Below are 24,584 nucleotides of genomic sequence, written 5' to 3' on the forward strand. Positions count from 1 at the left end.
TTTGAGAGGATCTGCAGAGAAGAATGGGAGAAACTCATGCGTGCCAAGCTTGTAGCGTCATACCCAAGAAGACTAGAGGCTGTAATCACTGTCAAAGGTGCTTCAACAAAGTACTGAGTAAAGGGTCGGCATACTTATGTAAATGTGATATTTCAGTTTTAAATGTTTTATGCATTTGCAAAAAAAAAAAAAAAAAAAAAAACAGTTTTTGCTTTGTCATTATGGGGTATTGTGTGTAGATTGATGGGGGGGAAACAATTTAATTTAATCCATAGAGTAAGGCTGTAACGTAACAAAATGTGGAAAAAGTGAAGAGCTCTGAATGCACTGTATAACCAATATGAAAAACACTATAGAATTAAGCTGATTGGCCACTCTTTAAGTGCCGCAAAATGAGAAGCGACACTCATTGGGGTGTAAACTGTGGATTTGGAAACTCGAAATGCTCCTGAGTAGAATGGACGCCCCGCCCCCTTTACTGCGACACAACGTTCAGGCAATTATGTATGTCCAATATGAAGAACATACTGCATTCAAGCTCATTTCACTTTTTTTATATTGTTAAACAAAATTCTAAGTCTGCTAACATTTCCTAATAACATTTGACCATTTCTATAAAAAAAATTACCATATTCATTGCGGGACTTTTGTTTTGAAGGGAAATCGCCGAGGTCACGGCCTTTGTTCATGCTTATTCTTGCGGTTTTCTCAGCTGTGTATATTTTGCAGTTGCACCACGCACACCCTTTCATCAGTTGAGGCTCATTGTCCGTCCAATCATGAAGTTTCTTCTTCCGTAGAGGTGAAGTTGAAACCAGTGGGATGAGCGAGTTTTACAGACATCATGTTGAAGTAGGCCAGCTTTGTGGGATCAAGTTCATTAATTTTTAACAAAACGTTTGGTGCTTCTGTCATACCCTTTAAAATAAATAAAGATGCTGATCTTTATGGTGGCACCCTTGTTATTAAGTGACGGCGTGCTGTCTTACAAACTTACTCTGTGCAAACCAACAATGACCATATAAACAAAACACGTACGTTCAGTTCAGGGTACTGTAAAGCACAGATAATCTTGCCTTAACATGACAGGGTACTGGTATAATTTACTAAGAAATAAAAATGTGGATGTGTTGAGTACCCTTTGGTTGGCCAGGCCTACATGTCAAATTAGCAATCAAGGAAAGGGCTAGTTGTTTTAAAAAAAAGCATTGAAAGTGTGAAAATGATCAGCTTTCATCGCTCTGCTTTGGAATGATAACAATTAGCTGACCATACAGAATGCCTGATATGAAATGACTCACTCATAAAAGACAAGCAGCCGTTTATATTTTATCTAAATACATATACATTCTTTTCATAGCCAAAATAGACATAGTCAAAGACAGTAATGGTTTTAAGAAATTATTTATTATATTTCGAAATAGTTGAGCAAGGCATTAGTGATGGGCACTATATAATCAAGCCTACGAAGAACTCGTTCCGAACTAAGCGGTGATGAACGTAAATTCGCTGCTACGACGAAACATATACCGAAGACAAGTTTACTTCGACAATATAAGACGCCAGTAAACTTTTGGATTTGTGTTCGTAGAAATATCACGGGCGTTGGCTCTTTGCTGACAAAACTACCCTAGTTAATTGTAAGAAAAAGTGCACTTATTGGAAGGCTTTATCCCTAGCTGGCTAACTAGCCGTAGAGCTAGGTTAGCTAGCTAACATCTTTTGGCTTCATACGTTTTCTGAACAGAATTGTAAGTGAATGGGTACCTTTACATATAAGTATCTGCAACTTTATTAAGAGTGAATTATGTTGGTGGGTTTGTTAACGTTACTTGACTGTGCTCGGCATTTATCAATTGAATTTGAGACTAACGCTTTAGTTGGGTAACTTGGCTATCAAATTATCCCACAACAAGTCGGCGTTCAGGCTAGCTTGGTCAACTAAACAAAGTTTTGGGCTCTAAGTATGCTAACTAGTTGGCCAACTACATAACGTTAGTTAGCTACCAAGTAAACCAAACACGACGCCAACGGTCGTGTAACTTTAAACTAGATAGGTAGCTAGTTAACGTTTAGCCAATTGTTAGCCATTCATCGAATATTTGACGCCGGTTGTCTGAGTATCAGCGTATTCATATCATCTGCCAGTGCACCTTTCAATTAGCTAGCTAACGGTAGTTACACATTTTAGTGAGTCAGCTTACATTTGCCTGACTCTTAGTAATTTAGATGGATAACGTTACTTCCAGTTGATTGACTGCGTGTTAACTTTCAATTATTTAGCTTGCTAGCTAATGATCGCCAATTTCCTAGTATGCGAACGTTAGTTGGCTACCTAATTGCCATCATTAGCTAACTTGGTAACGTTAATCGTCACTTCGCTATGCCGCTCAGGTATGGATGGATGACTTGTTGCCAGACCAGTTTAGTTTTGCAATTTCGTCTTGTCTGCGTTTAACTCCAAGAAAGACGATGTATTTCTCGAATGTAGCTAGTAGTGAAATAGGCTTGTTCTTTGCATGTTGATATTTACTATTTTCTTGTAATTACTACGCAACCTACATTTAAAATAATGCCAGAATGGTGTTTGAATATTCCGATTTTTATCTTTTGGTAGATATAGTAGGCCTGTATGGGTTATTTCATAACAAAATGTTATTCTTTAACAGGTATACTACTAAGATCTTAAAACAGAAGTTATATATTGGTTTGGCTCCCCGACGGAGTCATGGAAAGGGGTGCTTGTGTAGAGGTGCAGGAGAACGGTGACACCGAGGTGGTCAAGGAATCAACTGGCCCATCCCCTTACAGATATACCAAGGTATTTTGGCGATGCATGGCTAATATAAATGGATAGCTGCGCACCTAGCAGCACAACTTTGTGAGTAAACATAATTTGTCTTCTTACAGGAGGAGCTTTTGGAGATAAAATATTTCCCAATCTCTAATGAAAGGCCAGACTGTCTTTTGGAAAAATTTGACAGGTGAGTGTTTCTTAGATTGTCACACTTTGGAATAATTTGACACACAACACTTGTCGTTCTATGCCAACTGTTGAGTTGTTCCCTCTGGTTTAACTGTTGTTTTTTTGTGGTGGGGGGTGTCCAGTGATGGTGTGTGGGACCCTGAGAAGTGGCATGCTTCGCTGTACCCCACCTCGGAGTGCAACTCTCCTGTGGATGGATATAAGGACTTTGTGGATGATAGGATCCCTCTGAAACGTAGAATTGCAGGTAAATGAGTAATGTAGTATATCATTTTCATAGCTGATATTCAAATGACTGTGACATACACATATTTAAAACATACTCCATAAGGGTTTGAGGGAATTTGAGCTCAAATTTGTACAGCTGTCCTTAGACATGCCACCTTGCTTACTCTTACTATTCTTTGTAGAATAAGCCATGAAGCATTAGTGTTAATGTTGAATGCTAACTGTTTTTTTTGTAACACTGTTCTCAGATCCCCGTGAGCGACTAAAGGAGGATGACCTGGATGTGGTGCTCAGCCCACAGCGTCGTAGCTTCGGAGGGGGGTGCGTTGGCAACGCTTTGCCTGCACCCACCCGCCGCCCTGTTAGCCCCCTGGAGAATAAGGAGAATGATAGTCTCCGGCTGGGTGTGGCGCGGCGCATCGGCAGTGGGCGCATCATGGCGGCCCGAGGGTTCGAAAGGGAGAGGGAACCCCGCGTGGAGAAGGAGCGAGACTTCAAGGATAAGAGGTTCAGGGTTAGTGTCTGCTGCTTCCTGATCTGCATTCAATTCAAACAGAATGACCCTAAAGGGACAAATAGTTATCTGTATGTACCGATACACAAAATGGTTATTTCTTGTGCCTCAATGGGAGGCTTACTTCCTGCAGTAATAAATCTAAATGACAATCGTCAGGAGCTGTGTACACATTCCACTCTTTGCTCTCTTTAAAGATTTCCCATGGTATTTAGCAGCTTGTTAGATTTGGCGTATACCAGTTCTTCCCTTTCCTGCAGCGTGACTTTGGGGACAAGCGTGTGTTCAGTGAGAGGAGAAGGAATGACCTGGAGGAGGAGCCGGAGTGGTTCTCAGGGGGCCCAACCAGCCAATCAGAGACCATTGAGCTCATTGGCTTTGATGACAAGATCCTGGAGGAGGACAAGCGCAGACCCAAACGCTCCAGGAAGAGGACAGACGCCGTGAGAGAAGGCAAGTCGTGCTGCATCATATCACCATTGGAGATCATGGGAGTTGGTGTTCCCCAAAAAGGTTGTCTGTTTACAGCAAGGGTGTCAAACATATCTGGCGTGCGGGTGGTTTGAGTAAAACATTTTTTTTTAAAGAACTGTTTACTTTAAAAAGCATGTGTAGTGGGTGATATCTGATGCAACTTTCTTTTTTTTTTTAATTTTCGGTTGTACGTCAGGTTTAATATTGTAGTTTTCATCAATGTAATTGTCTAACTTCAGTAGCCATTCAGCTATCAGATTATCTTAAACCAGCAAGCTACCCTTATGGTCTGTTTGCTATGTGTTTATTCATTGTCGTGTTTGCATTAATGTGTTCAACAGTGGAATGTAACGGTGGGCTAGCAGAGGAGCAAGTCGTGAGAGATTCTCACTCTACAGCAGACCAGGAGGTCCCTCACCCAGAGGTCCTACCAGAGCAGACATCAGGAGACTTTGACTTCAATGAGTTCTTCAACCTGGAGAAGACCATGCCAGGACTGGCCTCTGTAAGTCCTGGGCAGCACTGCATGTTTAAGGTGTGTGTTTGGGGGCTATAAGGTGTGCACTGTGTGTTATACATCAACTCTAAATGTACCATGCATTGGTCTGTAGTTGGCTACACATGGTCTTCTCATACACTGGAGGTTAGTAGTTTCATGGCTTTATCACTTGGGACTTTCCTTTGTCTGTTTGGATGGATGATGGTGGCATTGTCATCCTGTCAAGGACATTGTACTTTCTAACATATTTTTTTGCAGTGAAAGGTTGTTGTGAGGGACCCAACCGGTTTTTCCTCCAGTGTGGTGGTTTTGTTAGGGTTCAGTCTAATGCAAATGTATGCCCATGTGTTCCAGTTTATTACGTCACTTATTAGAATACCTTGCAAATTATTAGCAAAGGAAGCTCATTTCCCTATTTTATAGATATAGGATAGGGAAATAAAGCACAGATTCAATGAATGAAGGGTATACTACTGACAAAAAGTTCAAGTGGGGACATGGACAGAGCCCTAAATGTAAGTGTCACACCCACCCACCCTTTAGCAGTCTGTCACTCTGGACTACCAGCTTGCCTCTGACCGGCCTCTGTCCCTATGTTGCAGATGATAGAGGATGTTCTGGGTGAGGGCCCTGTGTCGGCCAGCCGTTTCAGCCGGTGGTTCTCCAGTAACCTGAGTCCTTCAGGCAGCCGCTCCTCCAGCCTGCGCTCCACCCCCCACGAGGAGCTGGAGAGACTGGCCGGTAAGGAAGGGTCACACGTCTAACCTGGTCCCAGATCTGTTTGCTGTATTGCCGACTCCTGTGGTCATTGGCATGACAATGACATAGGAGTTGGCAAGACTGCACAAACTGATCTGGGACCAGGCAAGAACATCTAGAATTCATCCCCGGGGAGGGGGGGAAACTTCATGGTTCTCTTAGTTATGCCTTCTGTTCAATTTTTATTATAGAAACATAATTGAATAACAATATGAAATGTATTACTTTTTTTACATATTGAGGACTAACACACATTTGTTCTGGCCACAGATTAAGCCTAGCCCTGAAATAAACACAAATAAATGTAATTTGTCCAGGAAACTGCACCCTGTTGTCAAAATTTGGGAAATTATTGGTTTACCCCTCCCTCAGGGCTGGACCCCCGCTGTACGTCCCCTAGCCAGGGGGGCCCTGTCCCCTACTTCACCCCCATCCAGTCAGTGGAGCGTAGGGACAAGGTGGACATCCTGGAGCTGTTACACAAGGCCAAGATAGACTTGAAACCCCTCCTCTCCAGCCTCAATGTTAACAAGCAACGGCTACAGCAGAGCAGTGAGTCATCCTTTACATAACCACTACCTAAATTCCACCATGTCAACTACATCAGCTGCAAGTCTACTACAAAATTTGTCTTGTAAAAAATGGTTAGGTCATGTGGCTAGTTCAGCATTTATGACGAGAGTAATGGTTTGTAGGTTTTGGTGCATTGGTATGATGTGCATGTTTACATTGCCCTTCTGCCTTGTCCCCCAGCTCACTCGGGCGTAGTTCTCTCTTTGGAGGAGGTAGAGGGGGGCCTGAAGGGGCTGAAAGTGGGCTCTGAGCTGCACCACCAGATGCCTCGAAAGGCCCACCAGCAACAGGGAGGCAGCACCAGCAGTGGCACACCCTTCATGGCTGAGCACCTGGAGCAGGCTCTAACAGGCGGTGTAGGCCCCAGTGCAGGGCCCCCGTGTTCACGGGCCAGAGACCCTGACATGGCCGCCTTCAACAAGTTGGTCAGCAGCATGAAGGCAAGTGGAACACTGCCCAGCCACCCCAAAGAAAACCAGGTGAACAGCAACGTAAGTGTGCTACTCTCGGCTAATCTTTAAAAAGCACTGACTGTCCTGTTGGCATGCTGCCTCTCAGGTCAAGCTGGATGTTTAAGCCTTGACTGCTTTGAGCTGCTTCAGGTAACCTAGAGTATGGTAAACTGACCCACGTATGTTTTGCTGTGTGTGGCCTTTTACAGCCCATGTAAGTGCTACATGTAGGTTTTCAAAAGCAAGTGATGCATGAAAGCTAACATCCTAACCATTAAATCAAACCACCAAAGTCGGTATGTCTGGAACAGTGATGGGTATAAATTTGTATAGGGAAGTTCGAAGACTTCCTCTTTCGAGGGGCGTTCTGGATTCACCTGAACCTCTATGCACTAACATGACAATCAAAGGATTGCATACATATTTTCTTTACATTAACCCTTAACATTATCCTTCATATCAAATTTGACTGGATTATCATTGTCCTGTTACGTGTGTGTGGTTTTGTGCCCTGGTGAATGTCTGTTACTTTAATCTATGGACATGGAGGTATATCTACATTCAGGACTTTCATTGCCTCTGGCTGAGCCATATTTTGCTCTTCTCCATCCCAATGGGAAAATGTTCAGATCGGACTATCAATTGTTGCTTTTTGTAGCAAATAGGTTAATCTGCCGTGACTAATGTTAGAATTGTCATGTCAAAAAGATGTTATAGGGTGGGTTGCACCAACATGGAATAACTATTAAACTGGGTTAAAACAAGTTTTAGCTATTAATCTTGTTGCACCACAATTAAATCCTTCCTCTAATCTAAGTTAAATTTTCACTTTAAACCTAGATACATTTTTAGCCTGTTGGTCAATGAAAAAAAAAAAAAAAAATAGAAACTTAGATTGGAGATTATTTCTGAACTGCCACTTGAGATGGTTTAACTGATAAAATTGCAGCATATCAACTGTGTAGAGACTAAAAAGAGTTCCTCAGAGAATAGAGACCAGTTGAATCCCGTTGCATTTTAGGATAATTGACTCGTTATTCTGTGGGCTATTTATGTGCCCATTTTGTACAACAGTTGAATTGGGTTTTATGATATGCCCAGCCTTGGTACGAATGATGTTATGCAACATGCTGTAACGGGCCTGATAACGGTAACATATTAGTGAAGTAGCATTAATGTTAGTTTTAACGTGCATTGATATTTACCAGTTATTTATGCTTACTAAATATTGGTGGGTCAAATTGTCCATCATAGGGGTTATGGAGAGGGGAAAACTGCTGGGGAATCATCTCGCATATCTTCTGGGTGATAGGATCAATTCCCTTGGACGGAGGCCCCCCTCTGGCTTCGGTCAGAAATAGCCCCCGCCTTTGCCACATCCTTTTTGGCTTTTGCTTTTTTTCCACCACAATTTGATTTGGTTCCCTCTTCCCTTTAGTCCGTGTCAATCCATTTACATTTGTCGCAATAAATGTCCCAGGTGTCTTACTACTTTTTGCCAGTCGTGTTGTCTGTCTTTTTATCCTCCAGTACGTTACTAAATTCCTCCAGCTCCGGTGATATTTTAATTTTTTTCATAAGTGGAGAAATTTGAACTGACTTGCCATGATCAGGTGGCTAGCGGACAAATAAATAGCTAAATAGCGTTAAGTAATGACAATAAATATTGTACGCTAGCTTGGTTTATAAACCCGCTAGCTACAGTAGCTAACAAATTACTTTTCTTTCTAGTACTGGCAAATAACAGATTTTATTTCATATCAGCCAACCCATGAGAACCTTTTACAATAGTTGCAGTAGTTCTGACGTTACATTGTGATTATTTTATCAAGGAACAGGAACTTTGTGGCCTCATTTTGCAAGTTGGCTAGCTACTCCGTTTAAACTCACGAAATACCTCATATTGGTGTAACATGTCACTAATCATAGTTTAAAACCGTTAGTCATAGATTTACTGATCCAGATTTAAATTGAGGTGGTGCAACACATCTCTAATTATAAACCTAGATTAGCTCAAATCCTAGATTAATTTTAACCATGTTGGTGCAACCCACCCATAATGTCTTGTACATAACAATCTATGTTTTCCATTGGATGACCTCAGTAATTTCTAGTATTTTGACGTTGTAAAAAAGGGATGTGTAACACGTTTGTTAACCAAAGCATATGTTGGCTTCTCAAATGACTGCCTCGCCTGGTTCACCAACTACTTCTCAGAGTTCAGTGTGTCAAATCGGAGGGCCTGTTGTCCGGGCCTCTGGCAGTCTCTATGGGGGTGCCACAGTGTTCAATTCTCGGGTCGACTTCTCTGTATATATCAACGATGTCTCTTGCTGCTGGTGATTCTCTGATCCACCTCTATGCAGACGACACCATTCTGTATACGTCTGGCCCCTCTTTGGACACTAACAAACCTCCAAACGAGCTTCAATGCCATAACACTCCTTCTGTCGCCTCCAACTGCTCTTAAATGCTAGTCAAGTTAAATGCGTGCTCTTCACCCTCCCTCCCGACTAGCATCACTACTCTGGATGGTTCTGACTTAGAATATGTGGACAACTACAAATACCTAGGTGTCTGGATAGACTGTAAACTCTCCTTCCAGACTCACATTAAGCATCTCCAATCCAAAATTAAATCTAGAATCGGCTTTCTATTTCGCAACAAATCCTCCTTCACTCATGCTGCCAAACAAACCCTCGTAAAACATACCATCCTACCGATCCTTGACTTCGGCGATGTCATTTACAAAATAGCCTCCAACACTCTACTCAGCAAATTGGATGTAGTCTATCACAGTGCCATCTGTTTTGCCACCTAAGACCAATATACTACCCACCACTGCGACCTGTATGCTCTCGTTGGCTGGCCCTCACTACATATCCGTCACCAAACCCACTGGCTCCAGGTCATCTATAAGTGTTTGCCTTATCTCAGCTCACTGTCACCATAGCAACACCCACCTGTAGCACGTGCTCCAGCAGGTATATTGCACGGGTCATCCCCAAAGCCAACACTTCCTTTGGCCGCCTTTCCTTCCAGTTCTCTGTTGCCAAATGACTGGAACGAATTGTAAAAATCACTGAAGCTGGAGACTCATATCTCCCTCTAACTTTAAGCATCAGCTGTCAGAGCAGCTTACTGATCACTACCTGTACACAGCCAATCTGTAAATTGCACACCTGACTACCTCATCCCCATATTATTACTTACTTTGTTCTTTTTTGCACCCCAGTATCTACTTGCACATCTATCACTCCAATATTAATGCTAAATTGTAGTTATTTGCCTACCTCCCTACTCTTCTACATTTGCACACACTGTACATAGAATAATCTGTTTATTTTCATTTGTGTTATTGACTGTATGTTTGTAACTCTGTTGTTTTTGTCGCACTGCTTTGCTTTAGCTTGGCCAGGTCAGTTGTAAATGACAACTTGTTCTCAACTGGCCTACCTGGTTAAATAAAGGTGAAATAAATAAAATAAAAATGTATGCATCAGAAAATGCCCAGTAGGATGGGTTAATTGTGTCCACTACCAAGACGGCTGTCTGATTACACAACCTTCCACCCCATTTACAGCTCAATCAGCCCTCAAACCCTGCTGTAGTGCCCCTGCCTGAAGCCAAAGTGCCTGCCCAACAGCACAAGAACATATTCCAGGTGTGTGGTTTGGGACTAGCTTGCATGTGGGATTTTGATAGTAAGCTGTAGCATGAAAGGATGGCATTATTTTGTTTGGCTGGTTTGTTTAGGAATGGAGGACTCCCTGATTAGCGCTTGTGTTATGATTGTGTTGATCCTGTCTGAGCAGTGTGTAAAACTGTTACAGGAGCTTCTGGGTGCACAGGGACCTCCCTGTAGAGGCTCCCCTTCCCTCCTCCACAGCCTGCTGGGCAGCCCCAACGCCCCTCCACACCCTGGTCCTCAACACAGCCTGCTACAGCATAGGGGGCCCTCGCCTCCACTCTACCCACAGAGGGCTCCCTCTCCTGACTACTTCCATGGACGCATGCATCCTCCCGCCGGTAGACATTACTCTGTGGAAGCTAAGACTAGGTTGTGTTCATTAGGGCACAAATGTTCAGATAGTCTCTACCCCCACTGCTGTTTCAGGGCACTTTTCTTCCATTTGGTGCCTAATAACTACAGTGTGTGTGTGATTGAGTGACTGTTTTGTCTTGTGATGTTTTCAGGTTACCCTGTTGGTCCACAGCCCATGATGGGGGAGCAGTTCCCAGAGATCCATAGATCCTTCAGCCCTGGTCCTGGACATGGACCCACCCTACAACAGCAGCAACAGGTCAGAGATGCTCTTGTCTATCAAATTGCCCAATGATGGGTCGGGCCAGGACGATACCAGTATCTTGAAACTCTGTTTGATACTAATGAGTGAACTTCTTTAGGTTAACAATCCTAATATTTGAAACAAACATTATCATCCATTTTATTTTCAAAGCTATAGGACACTATTTTACATACAACAGGTTTTATAGGACCTAAAGTCTGCTTTGTTTTCCTTTTTGTCATGGAAAAATGATTTGATACTGGTTTCGTGCCGGGCCTAATTTTGGGACAGTAACACTTCTGAAGTAGGGCTGGGCGACTTATTAAATTTGTTTTAGTGCAAAATTCCAAATGCCTGTATTACAAGGTTATGAACGTTTATTTCCACTTCTCATGTCTTGTCTCCTTGTGTACTGTGTCCCTTTCCACACATACACTAAGCCCCTCTGCCACTCACAACAACAAATATTAAAGATTACTACTTTTACTACCTATCTGACAAGTAGTTTCAACTTGCAATTTGAGGTTTGGTCGAACAGAATTATTCATAGACACCGAAACGACATTGAGCCATTTATATTTTACTGTAATATTTTTTTATGTCTCAACTGAGAGCATACCCTACTTAACCTTTTCGTTAATACTCCAGTTTTTCTAGAAAACGAATGCTTTGTTTCTAGGGCTGTAACTATTCACCTCTACGCATCGGTTCCAGATTCCAATGTTTAAGATTGGACTGCATCGGTGCACGTACTCCAAACTGATCTAAATGTAGCATGCATCGATCAGAAAATCCATTCAAACATTGGGAATTGCCAATTCACTACAATTTTATTTTTATGTTGCTCATATTACTTTCTATCTGAAAATACCTCATCTGAAAGTGATAGTGTGGTGGCTAGATTAGGGGCCTACAGTACAGACAGCTCCTCCAGCTCATGAGCTCCAGCAGCAGATTTTTATTTAGAATAGAAAATGAATGTGTTTATGCAACATCTTAGTATATTGAAACTAATCACATTGATTTGTTCTCAAATCGCACTGAATCCTTTCAGACTAAAATGTACCGTTCCTGTATCGGAGCCCTTGTATCTAGGTCAGCGGAGGCTGGTGGGTGGAGTTGTAGGAGGATGAGCTCTTTGTAATGAATGGAATAAATGGAGTCAAACGTGGCTTCTGTATGTTTGACACAGTTCCATTAGAATGAGCCTGTCCTCCTATAGCTCCTCCCACCAGCCTTTCCTGCTCTAGATGCATATCGAATAGTCTTAAAATGGAAAGATTCACATCCCTGTCAGTTTGACTCGAGCAGCATTTTCCACATACTGTTACGTGCTAGCTGTATTCTGTTTTTATAAATGTGCAATGAGTAGGGCTGGTGACGGTGTTATCGGCCGTCATGAGTCAGGACCGCAGGAATTCTACGTGACCATTGAGTCACAGTAATCTCTTATGCACTCTGGACATACGTTGGTAGTTCCCAACTCGCTAATGGCCTGCTACTCGGGGCTGTATAGTCCATCTGACATATATACAATTGAAAATCGCATGAAACCCTTATCAAAGCAATATGTGCTTTTAGAACTCCCCTCATTGTGATCAATTTGAACGAAGAAGTTTAACAGTAGTTTGAAACAGTGGAAAACATGGTCGTTGGGGATGTTTCGAAGCCTAACATAACGAAATGGACCGTGTGTTCTATGATTCATTCTAAACAACCATAAGTATACTAGTTTATGCACATGCATAGGCCTGTGAGCCCCCCAAAAAGACTGAATTAAAAGGATTGTGCCATTATACATAGCCTACCGCATATTACACATGGCAGAAAAACATAAAATAAACTGATTTTAAGATTTCTTTGTTACATTGGTCTAGCATATATCCTAATTTGTTCAATATGAGTATTCACCTTTGCGTGTAGACTGCATTATGCGTACTGGATGGACTGCTTACCTAATGCTATGCTCAACTTTCTATCCATGAGTCTAGAAGATAACTTCTAGGCCTAGGCGACGCTGTTGGTTCATTGCTTGTGCAGGGCAGCTAAGCCTACAATTAGAGTGAATTTGTACTCTTATTTAATAGGCTGACTAACTTTTGCTACAGAATATTTAACCACCGTGCGTTTTAGGGATGCATGATGTATCGGAATTGGACGATATTGGCTAAAAATGCCGACCTCGGCCCAATGTCTAGTTTAACGACGCAGTGCAGAACTGATGTCAAAGCTGCCGTGTGTACCTACAGTTGAAGTCGGAAGTTTACATAGACCTTAGCCAAATAAATTTAAACTCAGTTTTTCACAATTCCTGACATTTAATCCTGGTAAAAATTCCCTGTCTTTGGTCAGTTAGGTTCAACACTTATTTTAAGAATGTGAAATGTCAGAATAATAGGAGAGAATTACTTATTTCTTTCTTCACATTCCCAGTGGGTAAGAAGTTTACATGCACTCAATTAGTACTTGGTAGCATTGCCTTTTTAAATTTTTTCATTTGGGTCAAATGTTTTGGGTAGCCTTCCACAAGCTTCCCACTAAGTTGGGTGAATTTTGGCCCATTCCTCCTGACAGAGCTGGTGTAACTGAGTCAGGTTTGTAGGCCTCCTTGATCGCTCAAGCTTTTTCAGTTCTGCCCACATTTTCTATGGGATTGAGGTCAGGGCTTTGTGATGGCACAACTTTTGAAGTATGCTTACGGTCATTGTCCAATAGGAAGACCCGCTTCCTGACTGATGTCTTGATGTTTAAATATATCCACAATTTTCCATCCTCATGATGCCACCTATTTTGTGAAGTGTACCAGTCTCTCCTGCAGCAAAGTACCCCCACAACATGATGCTGCCACCACCGTGCTTCACGTTTGGGATGGTGTTCTTCAGCTTGCAAACGTACCTTTTTCCTTCAAACATAATGATGGTCATTATGGTCAAACAGTTCTATTTTTGTTTCATCAGAGGACATTTCTCCAAAAAGTACTATCTTTGTCCCCATGTGCAGTTGCAAACCGTAGTGGCTTTTCTATGACGGTTTTGGAGCAATGGCTTCTTCCTTGCTGAGTGGTTTTTCAGGTTGTCGCTATAGGACTTGTTTTACTGTGGATATAGATACTTTTGTAACTATTTCCTCCAGCATCTTCACAAGGTCCTTTTTTGTTGTTCTGGGTTGATTTGCACTTTGCACCAAAGTACGTTCATCTCTAGGAGACAGAATGCGTCTCCTTCCTGAGTGGTATGACAGCTTCGTGGTCCCATGGTGTTTATACATGCGTACTATTGTTTGTACAGATGAACATGGTACCTTCAGGCGTTTGGAAATTGCTCCCAAGGATGAACCACACTTCTGGAGCGCTGCAATTTATTTTCTGAGGTCTTGGCTGATTTCTTTTGATTTTCCCGTGATGTCAAGCAAAGAGCCACGTAGTTTGAAGGTAGGCCTTGAAATACATCCACAGGTACACCCCCAAGTGACTCAAATGATGTCAATTAGCCTATCAGAAGCTTCTTAAGCCGTAACATAATTTTCTGGAATTTTCCAAGCTATTTAAGGGCACAGTCAACTTGGTGTATGTAAACTTCTGACCCACTGGAATTGATACAGTGAAATAATCTGTCTGTAAACAATTGTTGGAAAAATTACTCGTCGTGCACCAAGTAGATGACCTAACCGACTGGCCAAAACTATAGTTAACAAAAAATGTGTGGAGTTGTTGAAAAAACAGTTTCAATGACTCAACCGAAGTGTATGTGAACTGCCGACTTCAACTGTATATAACGTAGGTATATGACAATGACGTATCGCTATATTTTTGTGCCATGTGCAACACAGCATTCCTAACCTAGCCCACAATGTCTGCTGTGTGGATCGAGTGGTCATTTGAAGAAGTAAGAATTTCAGCGAGAAGGCGAAATCCATTAAAACAGAATGGAATTCATTGCCCTTGACAATCAACCGCCTGTCGGGGTTGACGTTAGCTTTTGCTGACTGGTCACGCACGGGTACACACTACCAAGTAGGTGCTATTTTTCAAACGTTGCCCTACCAGAGATGCGTAGTATTGTTGAAACGCACATCCATGAGCTACTTGCTATGGGCGTCACTGCGATTAGCTTCACGACTGACATTTGGACAAGCGACGTCTGCCCCATGAGCATGCCGAGTCCGACAGCACAGTGGGTCAACAAGGATTTGGTAGTGAGGAAAGCTGTATTGCATTCTCAAGAATGTGCTGGGTCTCTTACCGCTGCTGAGGATATGTTTGAAACATGAACACGCTCCATTCAAACAATTGACTCGCAAAATAAACTCAACTGCGTCTGCAGCAGACGTGATACTCTGTCATGGCATTAATGCTGGCTCAACAAAACCTGACGGTCTGTTGGCATAACTTGGAAAGGTACTCTAGAGTTCTCTCTGAGCCTCTACTGTGTCACCACCATCCTCGACGCTAGGTACAAGAACCACTACTTCGATGCAGACAAACAGGGTTTACATGAGAAATTAGATGCAGATGGAAAGAAGAGGCCACGGACAGACAGAGCTGAAACTTCACTGCTTGACATGTATGATGAAATCCTGGTTGAGACTGAACAAATGAACAACGAAACAGCACAGCAAGTAAGTGAAAAACAAACATGTTTTACTGGTAAAGGGGACATGCTTAAATGCTTACAAAATAGCTCTTTGGTGTGTTTTTCAACTATTTACCTGTACTAGAATGCCTAAAAGGCTGCTAAACTTTTTACTATCATTATCGCTGTTTTTTGGCAAGGAAAATATTGCTTACGTCCCAATTTCATATCGGTGCATCTCTTTCCTTCCTCCAGCACGCAGAACTGCCTGTCAACAGTTTAATGAAATGTTTTGTTGTGAAAACCATGTTACTATCAATGTTCGCAAACAGATTTCACAAGTTTCCCAAATTAAGCACTGGGTAAATGCAGGAACCGGGTTGGAGAGCCAATGGCATGCAGAATATCACCTGTAATGGTTGATGCTGTGGAGTGAAATAACCGGAGTAGCCTGAAACTAACCCGCAGGAAAGCGGCTTCCATTCATTATTGGAGTGCATGTGTTTTTTTGTGATCGCCCCCCCCCCCCCTCACTGGTCCTTCCCATTTTATAATGGGCCATTCTAAATCTAAACTTATTTGACATTTTATTAAATACAAGATTACCATTTAGAATGGTGAAAATGTTTACTTGATAAACTGTGCAGCCTGAGGCAAAGAACAGTGCAAGCTTTTTTTGCTACTCAAATCATCTATAGGCTATCATGCAGCCTAAAGATTGTATATTTTAATTTCTAAGGATTGTATCGTTCACAACTAAAGTAGCCAAATAACTCTATCTAGCATATAGGCTCTGTTTCAAATTATCACTTTTACACTTAACCTAGCCACTTCATATGCACACTCGCTCCGGAATGGGGGGAAAAGTATCCTTCAAATTTTATTCAGGTAAGTTGAATTATATTTTTCTTTGTATTAAATAATGGCATGAGACTTATGTATATCTTGTCTGCTAAATTAACAAGCCTATGGCATATAACATTCTGTTCTTCTGAAATTAATGTTCTTGTTTCTTTAGACATGCCTAAAATAAATAACGGCTTTATTTTGAAGGTGTATATTGAATTGATTTATTCAACAACAAAAAATATTCCGACGGTGCGCGTCATGGTTTCTATGCATGGCGGCCTGGAGATGCTAACAGTGTTTGTTAATTAATGGTAAATTTCGGTGAGACTGGCAGTCTTTTGCATGACAATAGCCAGCTGACAATTTCATGACCGCCCTAGCAATGAGCATACCAAAATGAGCATAACTCATTTTGAGAAACAAGCATCTTTTCCAGGTAGGTTACTTGATTTCAATATCTAGAAGTGGACAGGCTAGCATGCTGTTCAGTTGGAGACGTACAGGCCACTTTAAACTGTACTACCTAGGGATGTTAACTGTTAGTCGCTGAAAATTGTGCATTTAGTGTTCAGAGCCCTTGATTTTCCCACATTTTGTTACATCTTATTCTAAAATTGATTAAATTATTTGATCAGTCTACACACAAAACCCCATAATAACAAAGCAGAAACATTTATTTTAATTTGTTTGCATATTTATTAAACTTGAAATTGCGCTCCGGTGCATCCTGTTTCCATTGAACATCCTTGATGTTGCTACAACTTTATTGGAGTCCACCTGTGGTAAATTCAATTGATTGTACATGATTTGGAAAGGCACATGTCTATATAAGGTCCCACAGTTGACAGTGCATGTCAGAGCAAAAGCCAAGTCATGAAGTTGATGGAATTGTCTGTAGCTCTGACAGGATTATGTAGAGGCCCAGATCTGGGGAATGGTACCAAAACATTTCTGCAGCATTGAACGTCCCCAAGAACACAGTGGCCTCCATAATTCTTAAATAGAAGTTTAGATACTCCAGAGCTGGCTGCCTGGCCAAACTGAGCAATCGGGGGAGAAGGGCCTTGGTCAGGGAGGTGGCCAAGAACCTGATGGTCAAACTGACAGAGCTCCAGAGTTCCTCTGTGGCGATGGGAGAACCTTCCAAAAGGACAACCATCTCTGCAGCACTCCACCAATCAGGCCTTTATGGTGGAGTGGCCAGACGGCGGCCAGTACTCAGAAGGCACTTGACAGCCTGCATAAAGACTCTCAGACCATAAACAAGATTCTCAGGTCTGATGAAACCAAGATTGAACTCTTTTGCCTGAATGCCAAGTGTCCTGTCTAGAGGAAACCTGGCACCATCCTTATGGTGAAGCGTGGTGGCAGCATCATGCTGTGGGGATGTTTTTCAGTGGCAGGGACTGGGAGACTAGTCAGGATTGAGGGAAAGATGAACAGAGCAAAGTACAGATCCTTGATGACAACCTGCTCCAGAGCACTCAGAACCTCCAGACTGGGGTGACGGTTCACCTTCCAACGGGACAACCACCCTAAGCACACAGCTGAGCCAACGCAGGAGTGGCTTCGGGACAAGTTTCTCAATGTCCTTGAGTGGCCCAGCCAGAGCCCAGATTTGAACCCGACCATCTCTGGAGAGAAGAAAATGGCTGCTGCTCCCAATCCAACCAGACCGAGCATGAGCGGATCTGCGGAGAAGAATGAGGAACTCCCCAAATACAGGTGTGCCAAGCTTGTAGCGTCATACTCGAGGCTGTAATCATTGGCTAAGTTGTTTCAACGAAGTACTGAACAATGGGTATAAATATTTATGTTATTGTGACATTTTAGTTTTCCATATTTAATAAATGTGCAAAAATGTCAACCTGTTTTTCCTTTGTCGTTTATGGGGTATTGTGTGTGTGTAGGGTGAGAAACCATTTAATCCATTTTAGAATATGGCTGTAACATAAGATGTGGAAAAAGTCAAGGGGTCTAAATACTTAAAGAATGCACTGTACGTTAGTGTAATTTGCATACTTTTTAATGGAATTTAAATTGCCTTATGTTTTATAGTCGTCATGCATCTTATTTATTGCACAGCATACAGAGCCTAGTTTGAGGAATGGAATATCCTACCACCTGTCAGTGCGAGAGTAGCTTCTCAGTCTGTAGGCTACTGGAGTGAAACCTGCTTTGTAAGCCCAGTCATTCCTCAACAAATAACATGCGATTTGAATATAGAATTAACTTTGGTGGCCACGATTTTAAAACGAGCCATTTTTATTTCTCAAGCTCAACTCGTAATTAAAGTGCGCCTCCCATTCGTCATTCTGGTCTATAGGGTATAGCCTGCCTCCCATTGACTATCAGCACGTCACCCACCACTTTAATGAGTTTGAGGCAGTATAATTTTTTGAAACCTGAATGTTTTCCTTCAAATTGAGATTTTTCCTTACTTCAAAGTATCCTTGTGGAAGTCCATCCATAGAAACATGTAGGCAATTATGCCATTAACCAGCATTTCTCTCCTGTTCTGTTTTTTTTATGTAAACTTTCTTTCATTGTCCAGAAGCCGAAGGCACAATCCTAGTCATATTAGCAACCCATCATAGTTGATGCTATTAGATTCCCCCTCTTTTTTTTCTTTAAAAAAAAAGTTTCGAACATTTTAATCTCACAACTGCTCGCATTATGTTTAGAGCAGTGTTTTTCATAAATTACATTTTGGCCAATGTTTTTGAAAATGACTAGCTGCTTTGTTACAGGAGTTGCATGTTCAATAATACGCTGTAGCCTTTATTTTTTATTTTAGCCAGGACAACACCCCTACTCTTACGATAAGTGCCATGGGCTCTTTAATGACCTCAGTCAGGACACCCGTTTAACGTCCCATCCGAAAGACTGCACCCTACACAGGGCAGTGTCACCAATCACTGCCCTGGGGAATTGGGATTTTTTTTAGACCAGAGGAAAGAGTGCCTCCTACTGGCCCTCCAATATCACTTCCACAATGCCTTTGAACTGTAATGCTGTTGCATGTTTCCATTAGCTCTTAATGAAAAATGTCCAGTCCTTGTATGCGTGTACAGTACCAGAGGAAGAGGCAAAGCGTGATGAATCCCTCGGCCTATTTTGGGCCTAAGGTTGTCGCTTGTCTTCCCGCCTTGGGCTGGCTAGTTAGTGCTTTGCAGGCCAGTCAAGTTATACTACACCGATCTCGACGAACCATTTCTGTATGAACCAGTCTTTGTGCACTGTGGCATTGTCATGTGGAAACATGAAAGGGCCTTCCCCAAACTGTTGCCACAAAGTTGGAAGCACAGAATCAACTAGAATGTCATGCTGTAGCGTTTAAATTTCCCTTCACTGGAACTAAGGGACCTAGCCCGAACCATGGAAAAAACGGCCCCAGACCTTTATTCTTGCTCCACCAAACTTTACAGTTGGCACGATGCATTGGGGCCGGTAGCAAAACCCAGATTTGACCGTCGGACTGCAAAATGGTGAAGTGTGATTCATCACTCCCAGAGAACACGTTTCCACATCCCCAGTGTCCAATGGCGGTGAGCTTTACACCACTCCAGCCGACACCATGCGCCAAGCGAGCTTAGACTTGTGTGTGTGTGTGTGGCTGCTTGGCCATAGAAACCCACTTCATGACACTCCAGACTAACAGTTCTTGTGCTGAAGTTGCTTCGGGGCAGTTTGGAACTCTTTAGTGAGCGTTGCAGCTGAGGACAGACAACTTTTACGCACTTCAGCACTCGGTGGTCCTGTTCTGTGAGCCGTTATTGCTCCTAGATATTTCTACTTCACAATACCAGCACTTACAGTTGACCGGGGTAGTTCGAGCAGGCCAGAAATTTGACGAACTGACTAGTTGGAAAGGTGGTATCCTATGACTGCCACTTTGCAGTCACTAGGCTCTTCCGTAAGGCTGTTCTACTGCCAGTGTTTGTCTATGGAGATTGCATGGCGGTGTGCTCGATTTTATACACCCAACAGCAAGTGTGGCTGAAATGGCTGAATCCACTAATTTGAAGGGGTGTTTACTTATGTACGTATTTGGATTTACATGTGTGGTTCTCCCACTACGACTTGGGAAAACATGCAGTTTATTAGGCTACAGATTTAAATATGTTATGATGCACTTTCACCAACTTGTGAGGTTCACAGTGAGTGATCCTTCCCGATAAGTATTGAGGGTCTTATTCTGGTGACATGATTGATCCTTGGCTGCCGTTTAGACAAATGATTGCGCCTATCCATAAACTCATGTAGGCTAGTCTACCTGCACTAGATCTGCGAGCTGTTGGGTGGCGTGCACATGCCAAGACCAGAGTGGGCCTTTGCTATTTAACTCAACATTTTTGTGCCCACTATCGGGAGTTGAAAATGCAATGGAAACATTTCGAACTTTTGAACTTACATGAAGTGGTAAGTACCTTTATGGGCACTCATCGCTTTTTATCCACAAGTCAGTCTGGTGGGGAAATGTATTTATTTTTAATTTAAATGTATTACATTTACAGATTTCAGAATTTTCATATGTCGCAAATTGTATGGAAACCTAGCTATTGTCAATGAAGGTATGCCAACTGCAACCTTTTGAGATGAGTGTGTAAAAACGGGTGGTAGATGAATGCTTTCTTCTCTGGCTCCAGATGAGGGCACTGTCCATGGCTGTTGACCAGGCTGACCGGCAGGCTCTGATCATCCAGCAAGACCTGGCTCTCCATGCCCACCACGCCTTCCAGACAGGTTACAACAAACCGCCTCCGAACAAGGCCTACCAACACAACCGGTGACTTTCACTTGTAGCTTTTAAGCAGGGATTGAATTATGCAATGACTTGGGGTGCCCAACATTCATCTTTAGTAATTATGGGGGGCCCTTGATTTTGTTATAGGGGTTTCGATCCCTCCTGTAATTTCAACCTTTGTTTCAAGTATCAATTGTGTACTGTGTGTGTTCTCCAGACAAACCAGGATGAACCGATCCCCTGGTCCAGGACCTCATCCTGCAGGCAGAAACTCTCCTGGCAACATTGTCACCAGCATGGTATGTTGAAAGGTTGTCTGGGTCGTATTCATTAGGCACAAAACAGACAGGTAGGGGACTTACCTGTGTGCTAATGAATGTGACCCTGTTCAATCACTCCGCTGAATCAAACCACATAGTGGTTTCAGGAAAGTGCTATTTTGAGCTGTCCAACTCTTCCCCTCCTATGCACAATATATAATTTGAAGTATTGTAACTACAACTCTGAATTTGACCAACTGTGGTTTGTTGCATGTTACCTTTTTTAATGCCCTCATATAACTCAAAGTAATGTAACTACTGGTTATTGTCTGTTGTACAGCTGTCGCCATCTTTCGTGCCCACGTCTGTGATCCGTAAGATGTACGAGACGAAAGAGAAGAGTCGAGATGAGCCAGGTAGTCGTCCAGACAGCAAGGAGGGTCACTCCCAAGGCCACTCTCAAGAGGGTATGTTCACATACTGCTTTTTCATGTATGTATTTAAAATGTTTTGTCAATTTAGGTTTGCATGTCCGTAATGACATTGTTTGGGGAAGGCATTCTCGGTTAAAACTAGTCTGGTGTATTTTGGGCTTGTAATTTATGCACATGAAATAAAATTAATAAACACATGGTAGTGAACTAGTACTCAAGTCAGGTGGATGAATGCCCTCGTCGCTGCACTTGTCTGTTCCTGTCTTGTCAAATGTAGTGTTTGTGCTCCTGTGTTACAGACAGTAGCTCTCCCAGCTCCTTCCTGGATGGGATGGATGGTAGTGGTTCTCAGTCTGGAGGGGTAAAGGCCTGCTCCACCCCCCTGTCCTCCCACTCCCAGGCTCGCCAGTACGCCAAGGACCACCAGGAGCGTCCTAGGCCAGGCTCCGCTGGGCACCACACACCCATCCTGGTGTCCCCCAGGTCTGTCTCTCCCTTCCCCCGTCCAATCTACCCAGTACCGCTGCTATCCCATGGACATGTGCCCATGGTGCGCCCTGCTCTGCCCCAGCTCCACCCCAGCGTGCTGCAGAGGATGCTGGCCCAGGGCATCCAGCCACAGCAGCTTGGCCCGGCTCTGATGCAGGCAGGTTAGTACTAGTCCACTCTTGATTACATTTGTATTTGTTTCGAACTGATCTACAAATCACAGTTCACAAAATAACTAGTTATTTTGTGATCAAGATTAGTAATTCTGTGCCTCGTTTGCGCAAACACGCTAATTGCCTATGCTAAGCCAGGGGTTCTCAGTGTGGTCCTACCGGGGTTCTGTGGACAGATCTCCAAAATATAATTTAAAGTATTTTGTTACATTTTTATGGATAAATTATTGAACAAATTGGATAAGGGATCTGAGAAATAAATTGAGTGGGTAATACAATTTCAGATTAATCTATTTTATGTTCTTAACCCTAGGCAACATGGGTCTGGGAAGCTCACATGGATATTGGTATCCACAGTACTCAAGCAATTATACATTTTTCAACCTAATACTACTTGTACTCTGAAGTGGATGGAAATTACTGATTGCTGAGGTGCTCATTGAAATCTTTCTTCGTCCTAGGCATATTTCCACAACATGTTGACCTCTCGCAGCTTCAGGGGTTGCCCTCTACCCTACTCGGACAACCCCTCTACCCCCTAGGAGCAACGGGACATCCTCTCTTACTTCCCAGAGCCAGCAATCCCATGCAACTAGCGCTCATGCAGCAACAACCGAGACCAAGTGAGTGACATTTTCAGTTCAGTCTGTCATTGTTATTATTCAACAAGTTCAACAACCCCATCTTTAACCTATTTTGCATATGTTGTACTAATGTTCATGCACAGTCTAAAAGATGCAGGGAGATGAGGGCACTTAATGTATCTAGCTTTATGACATGGGTTTGCCAATGTTCCTCATGGCATTCACTGACAAATTTCATTTTCTCTCAGTGCATCCAACAGTCCCAGGCCACCAGTTACAGAACCACGGCCCTCATCGGACAAACCACTCCCAGCAACGTGTGGGTAGCCCTCCTGGCGTGGGGGGAGCTGGCCTGGCCAAGTGGTTTGGCTCAGATGTGCTGCAACAGCCCCTTCCTTCCATGCCTTCTAAAGTCATAACTGTAGACGAACTCGAGTTTGGGCCCTCAGGAGTTTCATACAACCAGAATTCTGGATAAAGCAAGACTTAAATTTCCCCATCCCTTCACCTCCCTGTTAATGAAAATGTGGTCTTTAATTTCTAAGACTAACAGATCCTGGAGAACGAACAGTACGTGTCCATGTTTTGTCTTAAACCTTGAAGTCACTGGTAGAGTATTGAGGCCTAAACTCAAAGGGAAGGATGAGTTGTGGAAGATTTCTTTTCTGCAGCTTATTTGTTTTGGGGTATTTTTTTGCAATAAAGATGAAGTAACTTAAGCCCAAAACTGTACAGACTGGGATTAGATATTCTTCTTCCTGTACATATTTATTTTTTTCTTGTTAAGGGGAAGGTTGTATCCTGCTATTTTTAAGTGAAAACTGCCACAGTCAGATGGAGTAGCTACCAAGCGAAGCAAGGATTGTCATGTCCTGGTAGTTTTATCTCCCACCTTCCCCATGGATTTGAACTGCGCCGAGAAAGGGGCTAATGCAAGTTCAATACCCATGTTTGATTGTGGAGTTGATCTTGAGTGTTCGTTTCAAAAGATGTCCTCCCTATGGCTGGGTCAGTCGGTGTCCCTGCCTGCCCTCTGTCTGGAGAGGTGGCTGGTGCTTACAGGAAGCCCCCAGGGGGAGCAGGAAGTGCTGGTTGTGCCTTTTGCTCTCTGACTCTCAGTTCTTCTTTCTGTGATTCCTTGCATCCTATCCAGTTGCTCGTCTAAGATCCCTTCCCTCGGACATTCTTCTCCAATGTGCTTTGAAAAGGTAGAGGATCTAACGAAAGATGTCTCAAAAGAGCCCACAGTGTTTTTTTGTTTATTTTACTGCATCCCTCTTGACACCCCCCCCCTTCAGTCACTGGAAAAGAAGCACTGCTCTGAATCATGTTATATATATATATATATTTTTTTTTTTGTGGGGTTGGTAAGGATTCAGTTTATGCTAATGTGCTATTAAGTTAAAAGCACAAATAGAATGAATAAATAATGTTCAATAAAGAATTCACAACTTGATTTGTTATTTTTGTAAGAATTGTAACTAAGATTGAATACTTAAAACATGTGCCTTTTGAAACTGCAAGACATTGTGCTGTGTATTTGGAATAATGAGTTGCAAAGACTGGGTATCTTGGCGGGTGCCTGAAGACTGCTATTTTCCCCAGTCTTAATGAATGTCCTTCATGGTTTGTTTACATTTTTGCTTTTGGGCTGACAATGAACATGGATTTTTCGATCTTATCAAATTGGGTTTCGGTTCTCA

General features: G+C 42.6%; 1 protein-coding gene across 2 annotated transcripts; it reads left to right on the top strand.

The window, feature by feature from the left end:
* Positions 1 to 1,459: 1,459 nt before the first annotated feature.
* Positions 1,460 to 24,337, top strand: LOC120065308 (eukaryotic translation initiation factor 4E transporter-like). Of its 2 annotated transcripts, none has more exons than XM_039016201.1 (19): positions 1,460 to 1,751; positions 2,670 to 2,821; positions 2,911 to 2,984; positions 3,109 to 3,233; positions 3,463 to 3,728; positions 3,989 to 4,181; positions 4,544 to 4,737; positions 5,304 to 5,442; positions 5,833 to 6,012; positions 6,214 to 6,524; positions 10,069 to 10,149; positions 10,319 to 10,514; positions 10,683 to 10,789; positions 20,844 to 20,983; positions 21,159 to 21,240; positions 21,542 to 21,668; positions 21,935 to 22,285; positions 22,759 to 22,920; positions 23,130 to 24,337. In XM_039016201.1, exons 2-19 carry the CDS (start codon positions 2,729 to 2,731, stop codon positions 23,357 to 23,359), a joined length of 3,051 nt encoding a protein of 1,016 aa, XP_038872129.1. In that variant the 5' UTR covers positions 1,460 to 1,751; positions 2,670 to 2,728; the 3' UTR covers positions 23,360 to 24,337. The 2 variants fall into 2 exon arrangements, with proteins under 2 accessions (XP_038872129.1, XP_038872130.1); XM_039016202.1 differs by having other exon boundaries at positions 4,544 to 4,707.
* Positions 24,338 to 24,584: the final 247 nt, after the last annotated feature.

Source organism: Salvelinus namaycush, chromosome 20, assembly GCF_016432855.1.
Source record: "Salvelinus namaycush isolate Seneca chromosome 20, SaNama_1.0, whole genome shotgun sequence".
Classification (NCBI taxonomy): domain Eukaryota; kingdom Metazoa; phylum Chordata; class Actinopteri; order Salmoniformes; family Salmonidae; genus Salvelinus; species Salvelinus namaycush.

Excerpts from the sequence above, each read along its gene's own strand:
- LOC120065308 (XM_039016201.1), top strand. The coding sequence starts at position 2,729 with ATGGAAAGGGGTGCTTGTGTAGAGGTGCAGGAGAACGGTGACACCGAG. Across the intron at positions 21,669-21,934 it reads CCAAGGCCACTCTCAAGAGG|ACAGTAGCTCTCCCAGCTCC; the intron begins GTATGTTCACAT and ends CCTGTGTTACAG. Across the intron at positions 22,921-23,129 it reads GCAGCAACAACCGAGACCAA|TGCATCCAACAGTCCCAGGC; the intron begins GTGAGTGACATT and ends ATTTTCTCTCAG.